Here is a 27182-nt window from a genome sequence, read left to right as displayed (position 1 = left end):
AGCAGCCATGCCCAGGGGCTGGAAAAGTTAGGATCGCTCACAGCTCTGCCAGTTAACAGCTGATGGGCTTCTGAGCCTGCAGTACTTCCCTGGAGAAAAGTTTAAAGACGGCAAATGGATGGCCTTACATTTGAAGGAAGAGGGGGCTTCCCCAAGACAGTAGGTACCATATGCAGCTCATATATATGTCAAGCATATATATGTCAAGCGACGCGTGTAAAACAGAGCGTGGTACCGAGAGCTGGTGCAGACTGCGGTCATGGTTGAACACATCGTTCTCAGGAATGACGGCACCAGGATATTCGTAGGAGGGACCCACTCCGAAATCACCCTGATTTTTATGGTTTTGAGTTCTTCTGCTTGTCCTAACTGGTCCCGTCTTCTCATGCTGTTGAGATAAAAAGGTGGTGTTTTTTCTTAGTGTGCCTGCCCACTGGCTGTGAGCTAGGAAACCAGAAATGAGTTTTAGGAAGTCTTTGAAAATAAGAATAAATTGGCCTTGAGTGGAAGTCTGGACCTTGCGAAATACAGTTTTCAAAGGCAGGGTCTGGCATGGAATGGTAGGGCTGTGGGGGCGTTGGGAGGTGCTGCGCCTTGAAATCCCAGCGCCCAGACACTGCAGACCAATTCTATCAGACTTTGCAGGGGAGAGGCCCTAGCGTGAGTGTTTTTTCAAAACTTCCAGATGACTCCCAACGTGCAGCCAAGGTTGAGAAGCCTTCCCTGGTGCCCATACTGTGTGTCACCCTATGTGATGGGATTACCCAACCTGGGGTGGGGGAGAGAGGAGATGGGGAAAGCCAGGGAGCTTGCATCCAGGCCATTGCTCCCTGTGTCTCCCCAACTTCAGCTGCAGAAAATTCTTCTTGAGAAAAAAGGTTGACTGGCTTTGACTGTATTAAATTTCCTGAATCATTTTTTATTCTGCTTTTTGAGGAAGAGTGTACATTCTTTATTTGTGTCATGGGGATCTAGTTAATCAATTGTAATATTTCTTAGTTCTTTGGAGAATTTTCACAGGATAGATTTAACTCCAGCTCTCTGAGGTTGTTTTCACTTTAACTTAAAAAATAGGTAATAAACCACTTCATAAATGTCAAGTACCATGCATTGTGTCCCCACAATGGTGAGTTGAGGGGTCCTGCAGACAACTCCCATGTTTGAATATCTGCTGTAAGGACTCAGAGAAGTTGTCAAATAGTTGGATTCACAGCTTAGATTTCTTACAGTGGTGTACTAAGGGTACACAGCCAGAGCACAAGGGACAGAGACACCGGTGGAGTTGGGAGCAATCATGTACCGTCTCCTTAAGCTCTCTCTCCCTCCCTGCTTCCTGTGAGGGGTCACAGAGTGTAGCTAAATCTTTGCACACATTCCTGGTCATCTCCTATATTTCTAACAGTAGGTATAGCTGAAGCAAAGAGACTACAGCATTTTAAGGCTTTTGATATATTTTTCCCCAACTTGGCCTCCAGAAGTTACCCTTTTTTTTTTTTTTAAGATTTTATTTATTTATTTGACAGAGAGAGATCACAAATAGGCAGAGAGGCAGGCAGAGAGAGAGAGGAGGAAGCAGGCTTCCCGCTGAGCAGAGAGCCCGATGTGGGGCTCGATCCCAGGACCCTGAGATCATGACCTGAGCCAAAGGCAGCCGCTTAACTCACTGAGCCACCCAGGAGCCCAAAGTTGCCCTTTTTTAATATCCTTCCTAGCAGTGGCTCATTTCCCTCATCTTCTCTGGCTCTAAGCAGGACTGTTTTCTAGAAGTCCTTGACCATCTTACAAGGAAGGAGTATCTCATTTTATTGGGGTATCAGTGACCCACATGCTGAGGGTGAAACACGTGAGGCCGTGGCTCCATGGAAACTAGAGACACAGGCCATATGGTCTCTGCCTGCAGGCTGCTCACAGGCCAGGTGGGAAAGAGCCTTATGCTGTGGCAGCAGGCATGCAGAGGAATGGGCTTTTTTGAAAGGACTGGGGTCTTACTGCTATTGATCTACTTTTAGTTTTCCTGTGAAGTATTTCTGAAGGAGGAATCAATAGAATCATATATCATATAGCATATATAAATATATACCAATTTAATAAAACAATATAGGTTAAACAATAAAGTAGTTTATGGAAAGTAGGGGGCTGCCAGCTAGAAAAAGGATAGAAACTGAACTTTGGAAATTGGATGACTAAGAAAAGAAGCAGATTCAGGTTCAAGGAAATAGTACCTAGAGGGGCCTGGGCAAAGATAGGGGTAGGGCTCATTTTTATGCTTGTCTTTTTAACTTTTGGGGGGGGACTATATCATGAATTACTATGTAAAGATTTAAAGAGTCATGATTTTTTTATAATTTAGGTGTGTTGAATTTAAAGTATTAGTAGTTCTTTAAAGTTCAGAGGCCAATGGAGTATGAGGTTGGGGCACAGGTAAGAGAGTGGGGCTTCCTGTGACAACTCAGGTGTCACCAGTATTCGGTGGCTTTGGTCACTAAGGAGTGGGTTACATTTGAGGCAGTGAGTGAGCAAGTCTGTGTGTGTGTGTGTGTGTGTGTGTGTGTGTGTGTAGAGGGGTGGAGTGGGGAGGGAGGGAGAGAGAGAGAGAGAAAGGAAGCAATAGGCCAAAGACACAATTGGACAGTGGAGTCAGTGGAAGACAGAACTGTTCCGACAAGCCTTTCTGAAGTTGGGGCAGCCTTATACCTGTGGGAACATGGTGCCCACACAGAGGTTTCCCAGAAGTGTCTTTTTGGAGGAGAAAGGGACAGCCAACATGTTAGCTGGTTCTCCTGCCCTGAAATGAGGTCCTGAGAGGCAAACCGATTTGCACAAGGAGGCACAGCACACCTGACAGTAAATCTCTAGCATGGGCAGTTGTTTTGGGCCAAAATATACACCGGCCTCCAATGACTGGGCTTGGGATGATGCAAGGAGAGGACGGAAAAGGATCTTAACTCCACAACTGTATGTTGCACTCGGTGTCAGGCTCCTGGTTCTTACCCAAATGGCCTGGAGTCCAAACGGGTGATTTCTGCTGAGCGCTCCCTCTTGGAAGCCTGTCATACACCCGATTCCCACAGCAGGTTCTGAGTTGTGTTTTTGAAGAGGAGGGTTCACGTATCAACTACAGAAATACTGAAAGGTCTTCAATGTTAAAGCAAATTTCTCTGTGTGAAAGGAGGTGTGGAAAAGACCACAGAGCACTTTCCAGAATGAGGTTCTACTTACCTGCTGGAACTAGAGAACCAGAACAAAGTCGTTTCTGGAAGAAGAGGTTTGGGTCCCCAGCGAATGCAGGAAGATGACTGAGTGGGTTCTACCCTACTCCTCTTGTGTGTCATGTGGATGCACCAGCTCAAATCTCTGGGTATTTTTGCACAAATCTCTTCACTACCATCCCCTTTCCCCACCAATGTATACACTGTGCATCAGAATTCCCCACTAACTTACTTTTTGGTCTCTACTTGCAACTTTCCCATGTCTTATGCTCTTACTTAAAAACACACACACACATACACATACTAGACTTCTTTAAAAAAAACGAGTCAGTGTTTATACCTCCAGCAGATTGTAAAACGTACATGTCCAGGTATCATTTTAAATTAGTAGCTGCCAAACTGATAAGGAGTAAAGAAAAGTCAGGCTTTTTCTTTTTTCTTTTATGTCAGGGTAGGAAGTTGGCTCGTAAGAGTTTTTACTGTGGAATCAAGTTTTGATAGTCAGCACACAGACCTACCCCACGCTCATCTAGCCCCAGGAGGGGACACAAGTCAACAGGGTCAGGTTTCAGAAATCACCCCCATTTCACCATGTACCTTCCTCTCCCACTGTTTTGAAATGAGAACCATGGTACTGTACCATGGGAGATAGGCCAGGGCTGAGGGGTGACATGGCTTGAGTTCTCACACTCTGGGCATTCTGGGGGTGCATTCAAGTTCATGACAGAGTGGCCTCAAGGACAAAAGGCCATTCATTACCCACATGCACTAGTGGTGTTAATCAAAGAAGTGAATCTTTACTGGTTACTTCCTTAAAGCACACCTTTTGGCATAAGCAGAATTTCTAGAAGGTACAGAAGAAAAAATCTTAGCCCCTTGAGAGTGTCTTAAGTTATAGAAGAAGCAGCCCGGCTTTGCGTTGGACTTGCTGTCACTCTGTCACTTGCCCCTTTTCTGTCTTTGTGCTGCCACCTAGAGAGAAAAGGAAAACATGTTGTATTCTGGCAAGCTGAAGTAGTCACCTTAAACCCCAAGCACTAGCTGCACCTTCTAGAACAAAGAAGCAGGGTGGGCTGTTTTAGTTCTGAGAAATAGCAACCTTACACTTTTGCTTCTGAGGGAAGACTTCAGGTAAGGGGTGGGGTCCCCATCCTGGCCAGCCTCCCTTTCTGAGCTCATTTTGGGGCTATAATTAGTCTCCTGGAGGAGCGTGCATGGGTAGGAAGCGTATTTTCTTTCCACTGTGCAAAGGGAGTGAAATACAAAATCTTCACATCACCCAGATTTGTGGAATGAACACCATCATTTCAGAAGAAAACCAAAGATATAAGAAACATATGAAAACAAGGTTTTAAGTTGAATAATTCTTTTTTTAAATTTTTTGTTTTTAAGATTTTATTTATTCATTTGACAGAGAGAGATCACAAGTAGGCAGAGGCAGGCAGGGGGGTGGGAGAAGCAGGCTCCCTGCTGAGCAGAGAGCCCGATGTGGGGCTTGATCCCAGGACCCTGAGATCATGACCCAAGCCGAAGGCAGCGGCTTAACCCACTGAGCCACCCAGGTGCCCCTAAGTTGAATAATTCTTAAGCCCTCTTTCTACTCACTTCCTTTTTCTTTCATTTTGAAAGACAGGTGCTTTTTTTTTTCCTCTAAAAAGTAGGAGGCCAATGTATAAAAAATAGATAAATGTAGATTTGCTGGGAGCAGTAGTGCCACTAGTGGCCCCTAACGTTGCTCTAAAGAATGCCTTTTAATGTGTTTAATGATGACATGCAGCTTTCTGACTGTATACAAGGTCAAACATAATTTACTCTGTAGCTATTATGTTCTCAAAAACATTTTTTTTAAGTTGATGAAAATCATATTTCTATGCCATAATGTGGAGGAGTTGAGGTCAGACCTTCCCTAACCAGCTGCCTCTGCAGAACCCTGTCACCCTCTGCTCAGCCTTTTCCATAGACACCCCCCCTCCCCACACACCGCACTCCTAGAGCAGAAACATCTTGAAGGCAGGTGCTTTTGTGGGCCACACTGACAGTTGCATTTCTAGTGCCTAGAACATTTGGCATGTAGCAGGTGCTCAGTATAAAGTCTTAAAGGGATACATGAATCTGAGCTTGTCCCTGGGCTTTTTTTCTTTAGAAAAGAACAAATCACAAGACTAACTTTACTTGTATACACATTCTGATTAAAACACATGTGTAAGGTTAACAATTCTTTGAACATCTATGAAGTCAGTTCCTCTATAAATCATATTTGGTGATCCCTCCCTCTCAAATAGGCTTGATTAATGTGAGACTATCAAAATAACATTAACAAAAGTACAGTAAATGTGAAAAGGCTGACAGCTGAATTAAAGATCTGACATGCAAATACACCAGCTGAGTAGCTTTACTTCAATTCTGGGCTATCACTGTTGAGGATAAATTGACAAGCAGAATTCATTTTTAATAGAGCAAGATGATATAGCACAGTAAGTCTGATTTTTCCTTCCTTAAAATAAAATTCACAATTAAAACAGACTTGTGAGGGAAAAATGGCCATAAAGCCACACACACAATGGTATGAATAAGCAGCTTAGGTCAGTCAGTAGAAAGGAAAGAATCCTGGGCTTGAGGGTAAAAAGGTAGTGGTGGAGCCTGCCACTTTCAGTCCGTGCCACCTATTTTCACCAGCATGGAACGGGGTACACCCCCTTTCTGGTCTACATCAGGGGTTTGTTGTGAAGATCAGAGTTGCTACTGTAAGTGATTGCTGCAGACACCGTAAAGGACTATTAAACATAAAGTAGGGAACCTCTTTGTCAGTCTAATGACCCTGAAGAGTATATGAATCCCAGCATAGGAAAGGTGTATAAATCTTGTCATTTCTTGCCATTATTCAGACAGTCAAAGCCAGTGGCCATCTTCCAAGGACATTAAGAAAATGCTAGTGCCCTTCCCATCCTGGACCGGGAGGAGCTCTCTGTCTTCCACGAAGAGACTGACTGCATCTAACTCTGGTGCTCTCCAAAGCTTGGATTAGTCCTGGAAAGAGGGCTATTTGGGAGGACGTATGTGATTCCAGGTGTCTAGTCAAGCTAGGTCATCTTTAATAGCAGATGACGTGACTTCCCAGGTGTAATGGAAGTCAGTTCCTCTGGGCAGAGGGAGTTTGGTGTGGAGAGTCTGGGAGTCAGAGGTCCTGAGCTGACCTTCTGGTTCAGCTCCTTATTAGCTGTGTGACCTTGGGCTTTCAACTGTAAAATGGGGAAATAATACCAATGGTGCCATACTGTTTCTGGAAGGAGTAATCACATAAATTCATGTGAAAAGTGCTTAAAACCTGCAAAGCACTTGGTCAGCCTTTGACAGTACTTCCCGATAATTGTGCTCTTCACATTTCTTTTTACTACAAGGTAATGTAATCTATGGAAAATGAAGAAAAGATGAGAGAGCCCGAGAGCCAGAGTATGGGGAAAATTTAAATTGAAGATAAACCAGACATACAAAGAAAAGAATGTTGGTAATCTGAGATCCGTTTCAGAAATATGTATGGTTTGACGAAAATGATGGAGGTGTGTGTACATAGCGGTTTTCTAGATTGAAGAAAGTTTTAGAAGCCTGCCCCATATAAGCACATTAATCAAAAAGATAAACGATGTAAATAAGAGAAGCAAAGGGCCAAGGGATTTAAGCAAGCCCTTTGGGCTGGCTGTCACTATCCTGGCTGCTATGGTGCCCACCCTATGACTCTAGCCGTTGTGGAGGTTAAAGGACTTACACGTAGAGCAAAGAGTTCAGAACAGTACTACTCCAAGAATGTGGTAGATTGGTTAATAGTATTGCATTATTGTAAATTTCCTGAGCTTGATAATCACTATGGTTGTGTCAAGTGTTAACATTAGAGGAAGCTGGGTGAAAAGTATATGGAAACTCTACTGTTTTTGCACCTTTCTTGTACGTCTAAAATTATCTTGAAGTAAAAAATAAAGAAAAAAAAAAAAAAAAGAGAAAGAGACCCAGAAGTGACAGCGATGATGCAACCAGTAGACATTTATGGAGTTATTATAACTATAACAAAATATTTAAAGAAAACACAATGAGACAAATGGAAAGACATAAAAAAGAACCAAATAGAGCATCTAGAATTGAAAATTCCCTTATTTGAAATAAAAATTCACTAGCTAAGTTAATGGAAGATGAAACACTACAAGACAAAGTAAACTTGAAAATACAAGAAAACTGTCTAACATGAACATAAAATAAAACAAAATCCAGAAACTCAGTGAAAGGATGGTGGATTATTATCAAGTGGTCTAACATACATGTAAATGAAGTCCTGGAAGCTGAGGGGGTGAGAAGAAAAAAAGCAGAAAAATATTTAAAGAAACACTGGCCAGAAATTTTCCAAATTTGATGAAAATTACAAACTCAAAGATTCAAGAAGCTCAATACACCCACAAACAAGTTAACACAAAGAAAACCACATCAACATGTCATAATCAATTTGCTGAAAACTAGTGATAAAGAAAAAAAATCTTAAAAGAAGCCCAGGAGGAAAGGGGACACCCTTTAATATAAAGTAGAAGAAATACAAAAAGTATCACAGATGTCTCATTAGAAATAACATGAGCCACAAGACAATGATTCTCGGACAGTATCAAAGAAGTTAAAAAATATTCAGCCAGGTTAACTAAGAAAACAAAAAAGATACACATGACCAACAAGGTATGAAAAAAGAAATGACTACAGATGCACAGATATAAAAAAGATACTAAAAATATGAGAAATGTTATGCCAATAAATTTGACAACACAGATGAAACAAAGACATTTCTTAAAAGACATAAATTAAACTAAAACTGGCATATACACATGCAAAAGAAAATTAGAATAGCTCTATCTCTATTACAGAAATTGAATTAGTAATTAAAAACATTCTTAGAAAGAAAATTCCAGGCCCAAATGGCTTTATCTGTCCAATATAAAAGGAAGAAACAATTACTAATCTCATATAAACTCAGAAAATAGGTGATGAGAGGATATTTCTCAATTCATTTTCCAAGGTCAGTTTTGCTCTGATACCAAAACTAGACAGAATATTACAAGTAAGGAAGACCACAGACCAACATTCTTCATGAATGGAGATATAAAAACCCTTAACAAAATATTAGGAAGTAAAACACAATACTGTATATGAAAAGAATAATCCACTACAGACCAAGTAGGGTTTATCCCAGGAATATAATGGTATTTTAACTTTCAAAAATAATCATTGTAGGGACGCCTGGGTGGCTCAGTTGGTTAAGCAGCTGCCTTCGGCTCAGGTCATGATCCCAGCGTCCTGGGATCGAGTCCTGCATCAGGCTCCTTGCTCGGCAGGGAGCCTGCTTCTCCCTCTGCCTCTGCCTGCCATTCTGTCTGCCTGTGCTTGCTCTCGCCCTCTCTCTCTCTCTGATAAATAAATTAAAAAAAAAATCTTAAAAAAAATAATCATTGTACTTCACATATTAAAAGACAATGTTATTAAAGGAAAGCTACAGGAGCATCTCAATAAATGAGGAAAAAATACGTGACAAAATTCATATCCATTCCTGATCAAAACTCTTGGAGAACTGGGAATAGGAGAGAAATCTACAAAGACTACACACATTGATGGATAGAAGGAATGAGCACATCCTGTGCCTAGATTTTGGTTTCTAAATATCATTCTCCATGAAAAGGAACCTTGGCTGTTTAGGAGAAAGGCTGATTTACAGCTTGAGCAGAAACAGGACAAGCGCCTGGAAGACCCTGGCACAGAAGAACCCACTGGACAAAATACAAAATCTACAATTCCATACTGATATAAGTTCATAAATGAATAAATAAGCAAAGAAAGAAAGCTATTCCTCTTAAAGAAAATGTCAGCTAAATATGAAAGAAATAATAAAGACAAAATGAAGGAGTTAGAAAAATCACCAGTCGATTCTAAACTTTGTCGGTGAATGTTTGATAAGGAATAGCATACTTAAAAGTCCCCAAGAATTTCCCACAAATTGCCTATTAATCACAAAGAAAAAAGTAGTAACTCTACAGTGGATAAACCTGTATCAAAGTGAATGAAAGTGAATGTCACTGGAAGTGGGTCACACTAGGGCTCCTGAGACAGTTCACTGAGAAAGACACATCGTTACCTCTGTAGGTACCCATAAGGTATTGCTTGAATCTAGTCAAGACGAAACATCAGGCAAACTCAAAGTGCAGAACATTCTACCAAGTAACTAGCCTGTACTCTTCAGTAATGTCAATGTCAAGTAACACAAAGACCAGGTGAGAAATTCTCCAGATTAAAGACTGTAACAATAACAAAAAAGAAGTCTCAGTGCTAAACAGTTTAACCATTTTCTTAAATATGGCCCCAAAATAGAGTGTTCCTATGCAAAATTATTCCTTTCAGAACACTGGTCAAAATGGGAAGGTTAGCACGATTCTAACACTAAAACCTAATAGCAATATTGCTTTTGAATACAGAAGAGAAAATTCTAAGTAAAAGCCCAGAAAAACAAATTAACAGCTAGATTTGACATAGCTAGCCCAGAAGCATACACTGTGGTATTCTTTATACAAGGTCAGGGAGGGTTTATCATGGAACTCAAGTACAGTTCAACAGTGATAAAAACCCCCTCATCACCTCAAGAGGTGCTAGAAACATATTTGATAACAACCAACACCAATTACTAATTAAAACCTTAAGGAAACAAAGTATGAAAGGAAACATCAAAAATAGATATTCTTTATCATATTAACAACAGCTAGTGTCAGAATTAATGGTAACATACATTAATCAAATCACAAATCAGACCGATTGACTACTATTACTACTCTTCGACACTGTTCCAGGTATTATCACCCATGTAAAAGGATATAAAGGATATCAAAGAGGTATAACTATTAGAATTGCACCCATTTTTTCCAAGATTACATACCTTATGTATCAAAACCCCAATATGAATGTAATAAAGTTAAATTAATAGTTTAGTAAATTGGTTATTTAAAAGATAAATATGTAAAAATATAGAAGTTTACCACAAAATACCCAGTTAGAAGATGTGACTAAAAAATAGATTTCATTACTAGACAAAAATACCCAGATATATGCCTAAAAAGAAGTATTTAGAACCTATATGAAGATGAAAAGCAAAATAGTAGCAGAAGGTATGGTTAGGATTTTAGCAAATAAAGAGAAATCCTATATTCCTAAACAGCAAAAAGGAATTTTATAAACATGTCTGTTTTTCACCCAAATAATTTATGTGTCTAACAAAAATCGCAATAAAAAATCCCATTGGAACTTACTCTTGAACCCTGACAAAATAATTGTAGAGATCTAATGGAAAAATCAACAAGTAAGAAAACAATCAAATTAGAGCTTTATCTCACAGCATATTTAAATATAAATTTTGTAGATGATTTAAGTAATTAAATATAAAACAAAAAATTATTAAAAAATCAGAAGTGACTGGTTAACTTACCTGCAAAGGAAATGTATGTAAATCAATGTAAAGAAAAAGTTAATATATATATATAATAGATATAGATATAAAGTATCTATCTCTCTCTATATAGTGGTATGTTACCATACACAAACACACACACACACACACACACATATATGTGTGTATCTACGTAAAAACCAAAAACATCTGCATGGCCCAAAAAAATCATACACAAAATTGAAGACAATTTGCAGACCAAGAAAAAATTTACAATGAACACAGTGGACAAAAACTGTCTTTAAGTTATAGAATATCTCTAAGAGTCCATAAGAAAAACACTGACACTGCCACAATTTAACAGAGGACATACACAGATAATTCTTTAGAAGATGATGAATGGTTAAGTAAACGTGAAAATGTTCACCATTACTACTAATGGGGACATGTGAATTAAAATGACAATAAAAATGCCTTTCCCCCTACTTATTTGCAAAGCTAACATTCAAAGTTAACAAGGGGGCAGTGGATAAGATAACAACTGAAACGACCATGTGTTAAAGTGTAAGATCCTGTATGCTTTCTACAAAAGATCTACCCACAAATACATATTTGGACAATTCTGTTATAAACTGGGAAGCCCACATCTAAAATCCATTCTAAGGGATCAATAAAAGTTGTAAACCAAACATTGACTTGTAATCTGATTCTTCAAAGAGTGAATACTTGAAAGCAATTTAAATGTTCAAAATAGGGTCATGGTCATTAAATAATCACATATCCAAATAATTAAAAAAAGGACCATCACTAAAAAAGCATATTTATGAAGAATACTTTAGTAGCCTGGGAAAATGCTCACAAAATGATGCTGCCAAGAAAGAAGATAAAATTATTATTATTAATAATAATAATAATAATAAAATTATTACAAGAACACGTGCCATATGATCTTTGGGTAATGTCACGTTGGGCGATTACAATTTTAATATTATGCATTTCTCTATTTTCTACAACAAACACAGATTCATAGGGCAGAAAATACTCAACAGAAGATTCACTAAAAACTCAAGGCTTTGAAAAAGTAGTGGTTTCTCTGATCGCGGTTATCGGATTCTGTCCGTATGCTGAAAATCATATTGTTGTCACTTCCATGTGACAGACTGGCTTAAAAGAACAGGCATACACTCAAATATTGTCACACGCCAGTTTATTGAGGAAACTGTGATGCTAGCGAGAGGTTAACTCTATTCACTTGATTACTTTTCATGATGTCAAACAAGAGTCTGAAGGCTACAAGCCATGAAGTTACACAATGACTTTCCCATATTTTGTTCAGAAACACAAAAACCAAATACCAAGAAATGTTTGACTCTGAAAATTGCCCTCTTTTTTTTTTTTTTTTTTCAAAAGGTGGTAATTAAGGGTCGGGAGGCACAGTGGTATGGGGAGGGGACAAAAATGGAACATGTAACAGGCAAATATTTTGGCTAGATTTCATTTTCCAAAGTTTCAGATCTCTCCAATTTTTTTTTTATTTTTTGTAGCGAAAAAGGAATCAATACTTTTCATTCCACTCTTGTCAACTTTAGCCAAAGCCTTCTGAGCTGCAGTCATTTTGCTATTTTTCTGTTAAGGAAAATAAGAGAAGAATTATTACAAATGTAACTAACTTTTATAAATCGTACATGCAAATCAAACAAGACCGTGCATGCATGTCTCAAGGTTCATGAAGAGAACTACTGGCTACTAACATGCTTCATAAGGGAGTTATTATTATTATTATTAATTTATTTATTTATTGTTAATCTGATTTCCATTCACAATTCAGACCTAAGACACAAAATCCAGTAAAAGAGGCGGGAGACCAAACTGCCGCCTTCTAAGGAGTGGAATGCTACAGCCAACGGTTTACTTTACGGGGATAATTCTGGAGGGTGTATGAAGTACAATAACACCAACAAAGGAGCTGACACAGACGTGACTGTCAGAGAGAAATGCCAGCCTGGCGGTTCTGCGCAATGAATAATTCACCACCATGGACTGGTGCATTTTACTCATAGGCTCTACGGGAAACCAAGGACAACACTATTATATTAAAAAAATAACCCGTACCGAAGAGCATCCTGGACCAGCAGGATGACTGCCCCAGTTTTCCTCCAACAGAGAAATACTTGCCAAAAAGCTGACTCCAAGTAACTCTGCCTTTGAAATTCCTGGTCCCTGTGTTTTGTTTGTTTGTTTTGCTTTGGTTTGGTTTTGTGCCATATCCTGAACTAGCACTGCCGGCAGGTGAACAGCCGCTGACTCTGCTTCAGTGCATCTCACCTTCTCCAGCAGAAGCAAACCTGATGGGACTCAGCAAAGGGAAAAACTCATCTGTCTCCCTGAGAACGGGGAGACAAAGTCACTGTCAAAGAAGCTTTTACAGGCACAGTATATGATCCCTGAAATCTTGCTTCTCACATTCTGTCACTTACATCTTAGGAGGTTTATTTTTTGGCTGAATGGTGAGAAGTGATGGCTCTTTGTGGCCAGTTATCCTCTGTATTTAACAGACACATCCTGGCCCAGCCCTATTTCCCTGGGGCTGTGCCCAAGTAAATGTAACAAAAAGCCACAGTTACAAGGATGGGGCAGAATTAGTACTTGCAGAGAAACTCAATGTCCCTGCTTAGGAAGCCATGGAGATAATTGGCTATCTTGCCAAATCTCAGCTGGGATTATACCCGTGACATCACATGCCCAGATAAATTACATATAGATCAAATAATAAAATCTATAAAAAAAATTAAATGCTAAGGAGAGAGAATGTTGTTAAAATCTAAGAGGAAGTGAATTTATCTTGGGATGGACAAAGTCTAAGCATAAAAATAATGAGAAAGTCACAAGGAAAAACAATTCCTACTTTTCATCTTCATAAAAACTTAAAACTTTAAAAAATCGAATGAAAGGCTAAACTCAAATTAGAGAGTTATTTGTACCCTATATGTCATCAAGTGTTAATAATTCCTAATCTAGAATGAGCGCTTAAAATTCAACAAGAAAAACACTATCCCAATACAAAAAATGGGCAAGGGACATGAACTGACAACTTCTAAAAATGCAAACGGGCAAATAAGCATTTGGAAAAACAACTAACCTTTCTCATCGAAGAAATGTACCCTAATCAGACAGCCAAAAATTTTCAAGAATAAAAATAATATTCAGTGTTGTCAAGAAAGCAAGATGAGCAATCTTGTAGCAATAATGGTTGGAAATACAAATTTCTACATTTTTGGAAAGCATTTTACAAATATATTCTGTATACACACATACAATCATATATATGATTATATATATGATATATATATATATAGTCATTTACGTGACTATATATGATAAAATATATATGAAAAAATCATATATATTATTATATATAATACAATATAGATAAAATCATAAGCATACACATACACACACATATATATTCTCTCAATAATCATGGAAAGAGCTCATGTTTTCTAAGCCCTTACTCTTAGTTCTAAATTGTGTGTAATGAAATAATCAGAGATACAGATTATAAATAAGAATGTTTATCACTTCATTAAAACAAAGAATGAAAAAGGCAGAAATAACCTAGTGTCCAAAAACAGGGGAATGACTAAATAGATTATGTGCCCTACAGTGAAATAAAATAACACAAAGAATTGAATATCATGAAACCATTAATAATCTGTCAGAGAATGCCTAATCACATGAGAACATTTTCACAATATACTACTAACTGAAGAGGACAAAACCCTAAAACTATAAATATATTAAAATGCCAATTTTAAAAGCTGTATATATTTTTATAATGTATGTATTCGATAAAACTTTGTAAGAAAGGTTACAAAAATATTTGCTGGGCTGATTGCTGAACGGTAGGGTTATTAATAATTCCTGTCATCATTATAAGTCCAGGGAAGCTTCCAGGCAGTAGAGTTGACAGAAAATGAGCTGTGGAAGCTCCCCCACTCTGTTCCCCCCAACTCTGAATACACAGCAAAGTGTAGGCATGCTCTTGCTAAGTATAGTGCCTTGCCTTGATTCAGAAAAAATCTTCCTGGCATGACATATTCATTGTCATTCATAATTCTGAATTAATTACTGAGTCATAGAAAGGCAAGTTCACAGTCCTTTGTGGTTAAAATTGTAACATCAGAATCAAGCATGAAATCACTCCCGGATGTCCTCAGGGCCACCTACTGAATCCAGGAATATGCCACTCTGGCTGGACACACATACCTTTTCAGTCTTCAAATCTTTCCTGTTAAACTTAGTGTAATCTTCTTTTGCTTCTACGGGCTCATCAGATAACTTTACTTTCTGCAATGTTAGAGCAGTGAAGTGATGTCAAATGTCACCTTGACATGTCAATCCATTTTTTAAAAAACAATGGGGTCCATTTGGACCAAATGGAAGGCCAAATGGAACAGCAGACCCTGCAAAGGGATTACTCTGCATTTTGTCAATTATCTGGGGGGAAAGAAGCCACATATCCCTTCTGAGAAGCTGTGTCGGTGATGGGGGGATATGCTAGGGTGAGTCCGTGACCTAGCCCGTTGGGCCGTCTAGCGGTACTGATCACATATTTTGTATGTACTGGGACTGGGAGGTATTTAGGAGACTGCTGACTTACAGACAGTCTGAAGGGGTGAAGGCGGGCACATAAGTCAAAGATAAAAATTCCCTCCAAAGGGGCCAGGAGTCCAGTTAGAAACACCACTTCAGTCACCTTCTGGGCTGATGTAACGTCCATTTAGGAATAAGGCACATTATTCTCTTATTACCATTTCTGTATAGCTTCATGTTCTTACCTCCTTTCAATTCAATTATCTCATTTTGTCCACACAGGGACAACCCTGCATGGCAAGCAGCCAGCAGGAGAAGGAAGCACAGAGAGAGTAAACAAATGACTTAAGCCCACTTAGCAGAGGATAAGGCGTGAGATCTCCATTTCTGGACAAGAGCTCTTTCCATGAGGCCCAGTACAACTAAGTCCACCTTTACTTCATGTTTTCACCTTTCACGAGGGCATTCTGTACCAACGAATGTGAGAGCCTTGTCAAAAGCTAGACTGTGGCCTTAATGTTGACATTATGGAAGGAACTGTGACACATTTACTATGTAAAAGGCCCATAGCAGGGCAGGTAAGTCTTGATGTTTAACATAGAGAATTGACTGCATGTGACCACAACTTGGATTTCTGCAGATCTTCAAGCTCTTTGTGGAGACACCAGGGTTGAAAGACCCAATGTGGATCTTCCCTAGGAAATGCAGATTTATTCCCGGCCTCCCTCTTCATAACCCAGCGTTTGCCAAACTAAGAGCTGTGGAGTTAGTTTTAAAACATGCCATGGCAGATGTCTAAAAACCCAAAGGGATAAAACAACGTGTCTTGAAATTCTTCACTGTAAAGGAACAGGGAGGACCTCCTGGAAATATAGAACATCATATGGCAACACTTTCTCTTGGGCACACAGTAATCTCTAGCAAATGAATCTTCAAAAGAAAAAGACTAGTTTATCACAAATGAACTACTACCAGCAAAGTAGGTATATAAGCAACTTTCTTAAGAATATGTTTCTACTTAAAAATTAAGATCAATAAAGGGTGTTTAGGTGATGCATATTTTTACTAGAAAAGTATCTTCAGCCAGGAGAGTGGAACTCACAGGTCATAACGACGAAGGCTATTAACTGTCTCAAACTGCAAAAAGCTTAAAGTTATAAGATGGTTTGTGATCCACTGTAGCAAAATGTTCTACTATAGATGTCACTAGAAATGCTTGCGCATAGTCACTTTTTGCTGGTAAGTCAAATGAAAAACGTTCAAGACAAGAGCTAAAGACGAAAAGTACTTCTTTGTAAGTATACAGAGGTGTCACATATACAGAGATGATGACTTGTTCAGGTGTTTTAATAGTATCAAACAGGATACCGGTAATCAGTGCTCACAAAAAAGATGACTGTGGTCAGCCTCTGCACTGAACTTTTTCTAATGTTACAGCACATGCTGAATATGTTTGAAAGAATCACAATTGTTACACTTATTTGAACTGTTCTTATTTAAAAGACCAAATAGGGGCATGTAGAGTCCGACTCTTGATGTCAGCTCAGGTTTCTGTCCCAGGGTTGTGTGCTTAAAGCCCGCGTTGGGCTCTGTGTTGGGTTTCATGCTGGGCATGGAGCCTACTTCCAAAGGGGAAAAAAAAAAAAAGACCAAATCACTACAGGTCTGGGGGGATTATTTCAGAAGAAACAGAAAATGGCTCAGAAAGACAGTAACAAAGGCTGCGACTTTGAATGGACACAGTTCTGGCAAGAGAAGAGCCAAGAGCAGAGCACCACAGGAATGAATGCCAGGATGGGTCTTATTCTTACAAATGATCTGCAGGAAGGAACTCCAGAGTATCTCCAGTCCACTGACTGCACTCAGCTCTGCCAGCGATAAATGCAAACAAGGGAAGAGCGCGGGGGCTGGAGGCTGAGCGTCGACACAGGCAAACATGGGATAGTAAGAAAGTAATGCAAAACATATTAAGGATGCCAAGCTTTATGCTATCTTACACACAGATATAAAGACACCTAATAGCCACTGGAATGGATTTGCTGAAAACCATCAACTGTATGACTGTAAAAATCGATCAAATCCCAGACACAGACAAGAAGGCTGGCAGAAGATGTTATCCTAAGCTTGTTTAAAGCGTGGTACATCACCTGTCCAGTTTGCACTCCAGACACTAGAGCCCCAGCCAGACATCACAGACTGGGAGACCTTGAATAGCAACTAAGCAGCCCAGGAGATGAGGCTGAGGTTTAGGAGAAGCAGGACTGTGAGATCTAGATCAGGGCTTGGCAAACCGCCAGCCCAGCCCCGCCAGCCGCCTGTTTTTATAAATGAAGTTTGGCTAGAACGCCACCGCCTGCATCCGTTCAGAAATTGTCTGCGGCAGTCTCTGCGCTCCCACAGTGGAGCTGAGGAGCTGTGATACAGACCATCTGCCTTGTGAGGCCTCCAACTGTCACTATGTGGCCTTTATAGGATAAGTCTGCCGACCCCTGATCTGAATCATACACTATGACATCACAAACGATTTAAAGTTTGGAAATTAAAATAGGCAAACAGAAAACCGGGTTAAGAGTAAATGTAGGAAATGCATTACCCTGGATGGTGTCAAAGGCCAAACCTTCAAGAACAGGCTTTGATCCTTCACGAATGATCTCTAAGTTACTAAGGAAGACAGATATTTGGGAAAAAGAAAGATGCTTTGTTTCTGGAAGGAGAGAAGTAAGAGAGGAACAAATATGCCCATCTTCTTAGTTCCAGCAAGGCAAGCATGCCTCTGTCCTCCAGAGCTACTGTCAGAGATGAACTACCAGACTGGAAGAAACGTGGGTCTTACCTAGAAGGACCTTAGGCCCTACAGCAGCTGACCTCTGCCCAGCGCTATTCCTCCCAAAGGGAAAGGATGGCGCTCCTTTGACAGCCTGCTGAAAATGGCCACCGCTAAGGCTGACGCACTTGAAATTTTCTGTCCTTCTCATAAGTCAAAGTAATGAGTGCTTTCAGAGCCGCCACAACCTCCAAACAGGACATGAGACCAAAAAAAAAAAAAAAAAAAAAAAAAAAAAATCCAAGCATGTTGGCCACCTTGAAGGCCGGGAGAGAGGAAAGTTCTTCAACATGCACTTTCCAGTCTCGAGGCATTCATTATTCTGTTGGCAAGAGAATGGCCTCATGGACGAGCTGGTGCGTGTTTATTTATTTCCCTGTCTCTGAGCAGCGCTCACTTGTCTGAGATCAGGCCTGGACTGAGGGACGCTGCAGTTTGCCATCAGGTGCAGTTTACCACTGGCTTCTCTGCTCTCTGCATTGGGAGACAAAAACAAGCTGTGGCCCATGGGGCCAAGATGCTGTGGGTGGCAGTTTGAGAACATCTGGAAGAGGAAGGGTTTTTTGCAAGACACAAGTTGCGCTGATCATTCCTAGCACAGAAAGAAAAAGTTTGGCTATCCTTGCTCAAAGGATTCTTTGTGCGGCAGAATTATGCTCTGTTCGCCTCTGCGGCCATAACAGTTAGATCGGGCAAAATGAGTTGTAGTTATCCATTGAGTATTCCTGATGATTAATCAGGGTAATTGCGGGACCTGCCTAACCCAAGAAGGCTGAATCTTAATTATGTATCTATAAGACCTTTAGGTAGGTATCTGGTACAATCAACTCTTACCTGGTTTTCTCAGCACTACAAAAAAAAATCTACAAAATCTTCAAATCTACAAAATCTACAAATCTACAAAAATAAAAAAATACTGATAAAGAGCTCCTTATAACCTTTAATCCACACAACATCACTCCACCCAAGGAGGATTTAGTATGCTTTAAAATGGACTAGAGCACACTAAACCTATGTGGTAAAAATGTACTATTTTTCCAAGTCCCCCAAAGATATCTTAGTCACAGCTCCTTACCTTTGATGGAGGGTTTGGCAACGATGCTGAAGTTTCTGGAAGCCTATGGAGTGAAAAATAAGAATCAGTCATGGTTTTTCATAGAGAAGCAAACAGAGAGACTGGGCCAACGGACTTAGCAAGGGCTACTTTCATGGACTAGCTTCACCTCCATGTGTCCTCCTGGACTATCACCTCAGTGTCAAGAATGACATTTCTGTAAATGAAGAAATATTTATTTTCTTCACATTGGAATTGTCTGAACTAAAAAAAATAAAATTAGAATTCATTTGTTGCAATGGAACTGCTTTTCTTTAGCCTCTATAAATTTACATTTTGGCATTGTAGTATTTTTTTTCCTTCATAAATGACAAATCCAGCACATGTATATTTTTTATTTAAATACAATTTAGTTAACATAGAGTGGAATCCAGCATCTATTTAAAAGTAAAAATTATTTTAACTGTTGACAAACTTGACTTTTCTTCAATTAAAGAGAAGTATAATTGACATATCTTTCTACCTGAATCTTTAACCAAAAGCTAATCACTTCAGAGGAAAGAAAAGAATCTGAAAAATAACCGGAGTACAAAGACATAGGTCACGAATGAGATAAACAGGCACAGAGGAACCCAGGGAAATATTAAACAGAAAGACAGGGTTATCAATTTAAAGCAGGCTTTCAAACACTTCAACCAGTTTCCACTAATTGTTTTTTAAAGTAGGACCTATGCAATTTGCTAAAAACAGCAATTATATATCTATTAAGAAGCCACTTTTAAAAAAAAGAAAAGAAAAGAAGCCACTTTATTTTCATGTATCAGAGGAGAAAGCTATTATACGAATCAGGAAAAGCTATTATCACACCCATAAAAACTTAACAATAGTTGCTAAAATCAAGAAAAGAAACACATTCTTTTCAGTCTAAGGTAAAGTCTTTATGTTATATTAAATATCTTCATGAAGGACATAACACAAATAAATCATTCATAAACCCATTTTCCGCCCTCAGACACAGATTGTATTTCATCCTTTGAGTTCCAAGTGCTGGGCATAATAAAGGTACTTGGCAAACATCTCATGAAAGTGAAAGTGGTACAAAACCTTTAAATGTAACTTTCAAAAATATTCTAGGGGCACCTGGTGGCTCAGTTGGTTAAGCATCTGCCTTTGGCTCTGGTCATGATCTCAGAGTCCTGGGATCAAGTCTTGCACTGGGCTCCCTGCTCAGCAGGGAGTTGCTTCTCCCACTCCTTCTGTCCCTCCCCTCCACCTTCCCCACCCCCGGCTCTTGCTCTCTAATTAAAAACAAAAATCTTAAAAAAAAAAAAAATTCTACATGCCATCTCTTATTTTCTTCTAATCTTTATTTCTCTTAAAATGATCACAGTGCTCGCTTCGGCAGCACATATACTAAAATGATCACAAAAAACCACATTAGTGAAGTCTAACTGGTGATAAAACTGTATACCGTTTATACTCTAAAATCACACCAGCCCATAATTCCAGTCCTAATACTCGCCAGTTTCTGCAATCAGTATCTACCAAATCATTTTGTTCCAATAAATCATTGTCTATTAAAAACCATCTTCAACCATAGAGTCTAGGAGGTAACTCAAAAATAATTTATGAGAAGCAGTGATGTGATAGAGCCATTAAGGAACCTATTGTTGGGAAACCAAGAAGCATCGAGGTACTTCCTAATTATGGCTAAAGATGAACAATACTTACTTTAAATATTTCGCTAAGTCATCACTTAATTCTTTAGGGATGTAATCAGATATCAGGCCATGAGCATAACGAATATAATCCTCTGAAAGAAAGAGAATGGAGAGTGCAAAAAAAAAAATCAGTTGCAATTATGGTAATTTTAGTCAAATTGATCAGAGTTAAAGTTCTGGCTCTCTGGCCTTAGAGACTCACTTAAGCTGTTAGCCTCCATTTTCCCATTTGTAAAATGGTGATGTTAAGATCCATGATTATAGCAGTGAGCGATTTCATGGATGCGATATGACAGAATATAGCAGATGCCCACCAAATGATAGTTAAAACAAAAATTCAGGGTCTTTTTCTTAGTTGAGGCCTTTGAATACAAATAAAGCTCAAAATCAGCTGTAACAGTATGACATATTCAGGCTTATAAATACTAATTTTTTTAGGTCTGTTTCAATATAGAATGAATCAAATTAGTGAATAGTATTGAATACATTCATTTAAGAGACATCATAGATGATATATGTCTCTGTCAAGTACCTGAACATTATATATACTCTCAAACTAATAAAAATGTCTTCAAAAATGGAAAAAATTAAGCTCAGCAGAATGTATGATCATTAATTCTAAAGCACATGGACACTCAGTACTAAAATGAAGCTGTGATATGGATGAGATGCAGTTATGGAAGTCAGAATCTGTTTTAAAGCCCTGTTTTTTAATTCGTATTTTATGTAGAGTACTAGAGGATAATCAAACTTAATATATGGGATGATCACATGGGGAATATAAGCTACCAAAAGGACCATCTCACGTTTGTTGCTGGGATATTCATTTGCTTCTTTTTTTCTTTCGCTTCTGCCTTCAAACTAAGACAATAATTTGCCTGAGCATTAAAGTGACTGCTTTCTGGAGCACATAATCTCAAAGTCTTCAGTGAAAGACCATGACTACCAACACAGTAAAGTTATTTTACTGGAAGTTATTCACTGATAACTGAAAGTTATCACTGGACCCTTCTTAAAATGTGTTCTTGGTTCTAGGTTAGTAATTATCCAGTAAGTCATGAATAGACAAAGGGAATTAAGAAAGCGAACATGTTATTTGTTTGCCACTTCTGGTGGCTTACTGAGCTAAAGACCTAAAAAACAGAAAACTTACTTCATGACTAGGCCTTAAATGGCAATATAGCTTTGCCCAGACCATTATGCTTAGAGACTGGCACAAACACTGGATTCAGAGCAGAAGATGTGATCTCTTAGCTAGGAGTGGTGACATGGATAAGTCATCTACTCTATGAGACCACAGTTCTTTACTTTTAAAATGAGATCTGCCTAAATAATCTCTAACATCCCTTCACCTTTAAAAACAAAAAACAAAAAACAAAAAACTAGGGTCCATCCATCCACTTGACTCAACTCCTTCTCTTCTGTTAAAGCCAATCAGAAACCATGAGGGCTGGTAAACTCGGGATAGCCAAAGCTGTCCACCATTTCCAGAACAGTGGGAGTCCTCTACCATCTATAAGTGCAAGGTGTTTTAAGCTAGATTTCTGCAAATCAAGGACTGCCTGCATTGCCTTCAATCAGAAACAGGCCCCTGGTCCTAGTTTTGTTTTAATGATGACACTCAGATGCTTTGGACTTGTATGCCCACAACAGGGGAACACTCAATTGGAGCTTAAAGTCAGAAAAATTTCTGTCCTACCATTCGGGAATGTTAATTGCACTATATAGCTGTTTTTATTCAACTATACATACAAAAACAAGAGGACACATACTAGAAAAAGCAGAAAATGTACGTTAATAACCTAAAAGAAAAAAATTGCCAAGGGCATCAATTTTCACCTAAAATCGACAAAACAAGACCAATAGTAGATCATATACTTTTTTTTTTGAAAGATTTTATTTATTTATTTGAGAGACAGAGATCACAAGTAGGCAGAGAGGCAGTCAGAGAGAGGGGGGAAGCGGGTTCCCTGCTGAGCAGAGAACCAGATGCGGGGCTCAATCCCTGGACCCTGGGATCACGACCTGAGCCAAAGGCAGAGGCTTTAACCCACTGAGCTAGCCAGGCAACCAAGGACATATACTTCTTGAGAGTAAGATGCAGAGAGGCACAGCCCCTTCCCCTCCCTTCCTCCATACTCGTGCATGTGCCCCCCCCTCAAATAAATAAAATCTTAAAAAAAAAAAAAGATTTTAAAATCACAAGACAGGCATTTATACAGCAGCAACTTACTGCAGGCAAAAATGATTTTTGACAAAATGACTTACTTACCTTCCTTGTCACTGGAAACCTGGTCCCCAGAGAAAAATGCATTTGCCTGTACCCGGGCACTGACATTTATGTTATTGGTTTTTAAGGCTGACACAGTCTGATGAACCTGGGAAGTAACCAAAAAGGAAACATCAGGGTATTTCCAACTAACGTTAGAAATCCACCACCTTCCAGATGGTTCTCAATCCGTTTAAGATGCAGGAAGAATATCTGAGGGTCTAGAAATGTCTTCACTGGTATCAGACAAAGAGAGATGGCCACAGCATTTCGGCATGATGTCATGACATGGACTTCTTAAGGCCTACACAATATGAGAGCACTGGCTCTGGAGTTGGGCGGCTTGGGTATGCTTTGTGACCATGGACTACTTACATAACCTCTCTGTGCCTCTACCTAATGGGGACATGAGTAGTATCTAATGCACAGTACAGCGGTGAGCATTAAATGAGTTCCTGTAAAGCCCTTAGAAGAGAACCCAACACAAAGTTAATATGCAATTATTTTTCTAAATAGAATAAATCATAAATTTCCTGCTTCCTGGGAATTTAAGAAAAGAGACACAATCAATAAATATAAACATAACTTTGCTATTCATGTCATTATCATTTGCTAAGGACAAAAACTAAATGCCAAGATCCTTCTCAGGACTTAACCTGATTCTTCACTTACTACTAATGATAAGGGTGAATGGTGGGGAGCACTTTTGAAATCCTTCCACTACTTTGGATAGGAGTGACCCAACTCTGCAAGGTTCATTTCCATGTTTCCAGGTTCTCCATGTTCCCCATAACATGATAGGACAAGCATGTTTTTACATACAAGATAGAAGAGAATCTTAGGAATCCATACTATCCTGGTATTCACTGAACTTGAAAATCTTTGTTATCAATAGACTTGCTCTGGTGAGATTCTTAATGAGTGTCAAAGTACACAATTTTCTTAGACCAATGGCTTTCACAGTAGTCTGTTTGTACTATAAGCACAGGAAGAAAATACATAGCAACCCAATAAAAATATATGTTTCAAAGAATCATACTTAATACTTGTCCTTACTCTGTGCTGTATTTTAATCCATCCCACCCCATCCCAGAGAAATACTGGCTGTGACCCACTAAATCAATCTGAAAAGCACTGCCCTAGACCTTCTATTAGTTCTAGCATTTTAGGATCACTAAAATCCCTCGAGCAACCGGACGCTGAGAGTGAGGCACATGTCCTCTGAGCCTGAATTGTGTCTGCCTCAGACCCCTGCCTTACTGTGCGAACAACGAAACTTCTGAGACAACAGCAGGACAAAGAGCAGCAAATGTGCATCCTGCCTCACATTACCTGGTGTGGAAGACGCAAGTCTACATCACCAAGTAGTGAGAGCTTCTTTCGTCCAGTGGTGAGGATCACGGGCAATGGGGATGCAGGTCAAAGGAAAATGTCAAGCTAACTCCAGAGATGAGTTAGGGAGGATGAAAAGTAAAAGATTTCTTTTCATATTTGGATATCTTTTTTTTTTTTTTCTCTTTTTAAAGATCTTATTTATTTATTTGACAGACAGAGATCACAAGTAGGCAGAGGGGCAGGCAGAGAGAGAGAGAGCGGAGGAAGCAGGCTCTCTGCGGAACAGAGAGCCTGATTCGGGGCTCCATTCCAGAACCCTGGGATCATGACCTGAGCCGAAGGCAGAGGCTTTAACCGACTGAGCCACCCAGGCGCCCCTCATATTTGGATATCTTTATACAGGTTTTCTCTTTTAGTTGGATATATAAGATGGCCATTTGATTCGCACTTAGCGCCTTCTCTAAAGAGTTTTTTAAAAAAGAGCATTAAACTTTTTCTGCCATAAGGTATTAGAGATGTATTCTACCTTTTTTTCCAGCCACTTTATTGTCTTCTCTTTGCTGTACTTGTAATATTTCTTTTTGTCTATTTCTGGATTAAAGAGAAAAAATCAGAAAAGTGTATTAAACATAAAATAAATTAATAAAGCTATCTATAAGACATATATATATATATATATATATATATATATACACACACACAGAGAGACACATAATATCAACAATTTAAAAATGTTTCATAATAGTTTATACTCTTGAAAAACTCAATTTATAAGCCTAAGAGCATACTTGAGAGATTAAAAAAAATCCCCAAACAGAACCCAGGTGCCTCAGGTTTCATTCAACCATCAAATGAATGGGAATTTAAGCAAATCATCAAATAATACTACAGTTCTCATCCCAATGAGAAATTTTTCTCTTTTCTTTTTATTATATCTTTATGAGATGACAGATGTTAACTTATTGTGGTGATCAATTCATCAAACCTGTGAATCAAACTATTATACCTTACACCTTAGACAATGATGTGTATCAATCACTTCTTAATAAAACTGGAAAAAAGTATGAAAACAAATCTGTAGAAAATTTCTAATTTTTACAACTCAGCAAATTAACATGCTAAGGAACCTTCATTTTTGGAACTGAGTTGAAGCTTAGCTCAGTATTTTCAATGAGACTTCTTTTCTAAAATAAGGATGGAAATCCCAAGAAAGGAAACTGAAAGTGAATGTAGATGCGCTGCAGACACTGAGGGCCCTTTTTGGGGATAAAAGTGCCACCTCTTCTAAGTTACAGTTCTGCCCTTCACAATCCTCCTAGCTTTACATACGGTGACATGAGCTATTATTTCCTCGGTAACACTTCATTCATGGAGTTTCTTGCTTTCTGTGCAATCGGCAGAGGCAGAGGCCTGCGCTCCCAGCCTCCTGCTTCATGCAGGAGTGATCTTTGGGACCCCTGGAAATCGTAGGGCCAGATGCAAACTCCCCCCATGTGACTTGGCTAGCCATGTAGAATAGCGTTTTCTCTTTCTTCCATATTCGTCACGGGAGATGGAAATGCTTATTCAGGGATCATTTTCAGCAGTCTGTTATGTTGCTTGCCTTCCATGAAATGGTTTATATATATGGGAGAGGGGCTGGCCTTGGCTCCTGTACGTGTCCTTCCCCATTCCAGCCTGTGGTTGTTAACACTGTGGGCGGTAGGAGGCAAGATGGAGGGAGGGCTGGGCCTCTGCACCCATCACCTTGGGATGTGTCAACTGGAATCATGGAGGAGAGACAGTTGCAAATGGCATTGTCAGAGTTTGAGGATTCCAAGGGGCAACAGCTGCTGTGTGGGAGCCAGGGGCAAACCTGGACAAAGAGCCTGCTGTGGAACCAAGGCAGGTAAGACTGGACTCAACTTCCCTGGAGACAGTGTCCTGCCCACGTACAAAAATAAGGGGAATTCTAAGAGCACACAGCAATCACTCAATAAATGTACACTGTCGTGTGGGTTAAAACTTCTAAAGAAGCTCCCTTCATTGCCTGAGATAAATCTCCAAAGAAGTTCAGTGTAGAGGTCTCTCCTAAGAAATCCCACCTAGACTATTCTACTCACTTCTCTCTTGCCTCTGATGTCCACATTTCTTGAAAGAAAGTTCTACAACATTTCCTTCCTCTCTCGCACTCCCTGAGCCCCTTGTAGGCCCTTCCTTAATCCTCTTGAAAATGCTCTGCCGGTAGAAGTGGAGACCACAGGCTCTGGGCCATACTGCCTGGGCTCTGACACACCCAGTGCAGATTGGTTTTCTAATGTTCAACCAACTCTGCATTCTTGCAATAAATCCCACTTGGTTATAATATGTTATCCTTTCTACACACTTGATTTGCTAATATTTTATTAGGAATTTTTCAGCCTATGATCATAATGAATATTGGCCTGGTTTTCTTTCTCTCTCTCTTTTTTTTTTTTTTTTTTTAGATTTTATTTATTTATTTCACAGACAGAGATCACAAGTAGGCAGAGAGGCAGGCAGAGAGAGGGGGAAGCTGGCTCCCTGCCGAGCAGAGAGCCCGATGCAGGGCTCGATCCCAGGACCCAGAATCATGACCTGAGCCGAAGGCAGAGGCTTTAACCCACTCAGCCACCCAGGCGCCACGGCCTGGTTTTCTTTCAAAAGTAATTTGGTATTAGGATAATTTTGGCTTCATAAAATTAGTTGGGAAATATTCTTTTC

At 39.4% G+C, this 27182-nt stretch overlaps 1 protein-coding gene across 4 annotated transcripts in view; it reads right to left on the bottom strand.

Annotated features, from left to right (window-relative positions):
* Nucleotides 1-3984: 3984 nt before the first annotated feature.
* RNASEH2B (ribonuclease H2 subunit B) overlaps nt 3985-27182 on the bottom strand; it is a 63344-nt gene continuing 40146 nt past the window's right edge. Inside the window, exons 6-11 of one of the 4 annotated variants that reach the window (XM_059143951.1) lie at nt 24988-25052; nt 23130-23235; nt 20868-20949; nt 19158-19200; nt 14932-15012; nt 11856-12291 (exon numbers count right to left, since the gene is read on the bottom strand). In XM_059143951.1, the coding sequence (XP_058999934.1) occupies nt 12175-12291; nt 14932-15012; nt 19158-19200; nt 20868-20949; nt 23130-23235; nt 24988-25052 (494 nt within the window). In that variant the 3' untranslated portion in view covers nt 11856-12174. Of the gene's footprint in view, nt 4182-11855; nt 12292-14931; nt 18557-19157; nt 19201-20867; nt 20950-23129; nt 23236-24987; nt 25053-27182 lie in introns of those variants that run through there. The other 3 variants (XM_059143954.1, XM_059143953.1, XM_059143955.1) reach the window with 3 other exon arrangements.

The sequence above is a fragment of the Mustela lutreola genome, chromosome 13 (genome assembly GCF_030435805.1).
Source record: "Mustela lutreola isolate mMusLut2 chromosome 13, mMusLut2.pri, whole genome shotgun sequence".
NCBI lineage: Eukaryota > Metazoa > Chordata > Mammalia > Carnivora > Mustelidae > Mustela > Mustela lutreola.
Note: the sequence above shows the minus strand (reverse complement) of the source record. Positions and strands in the feature narration are given on the sequence as shown.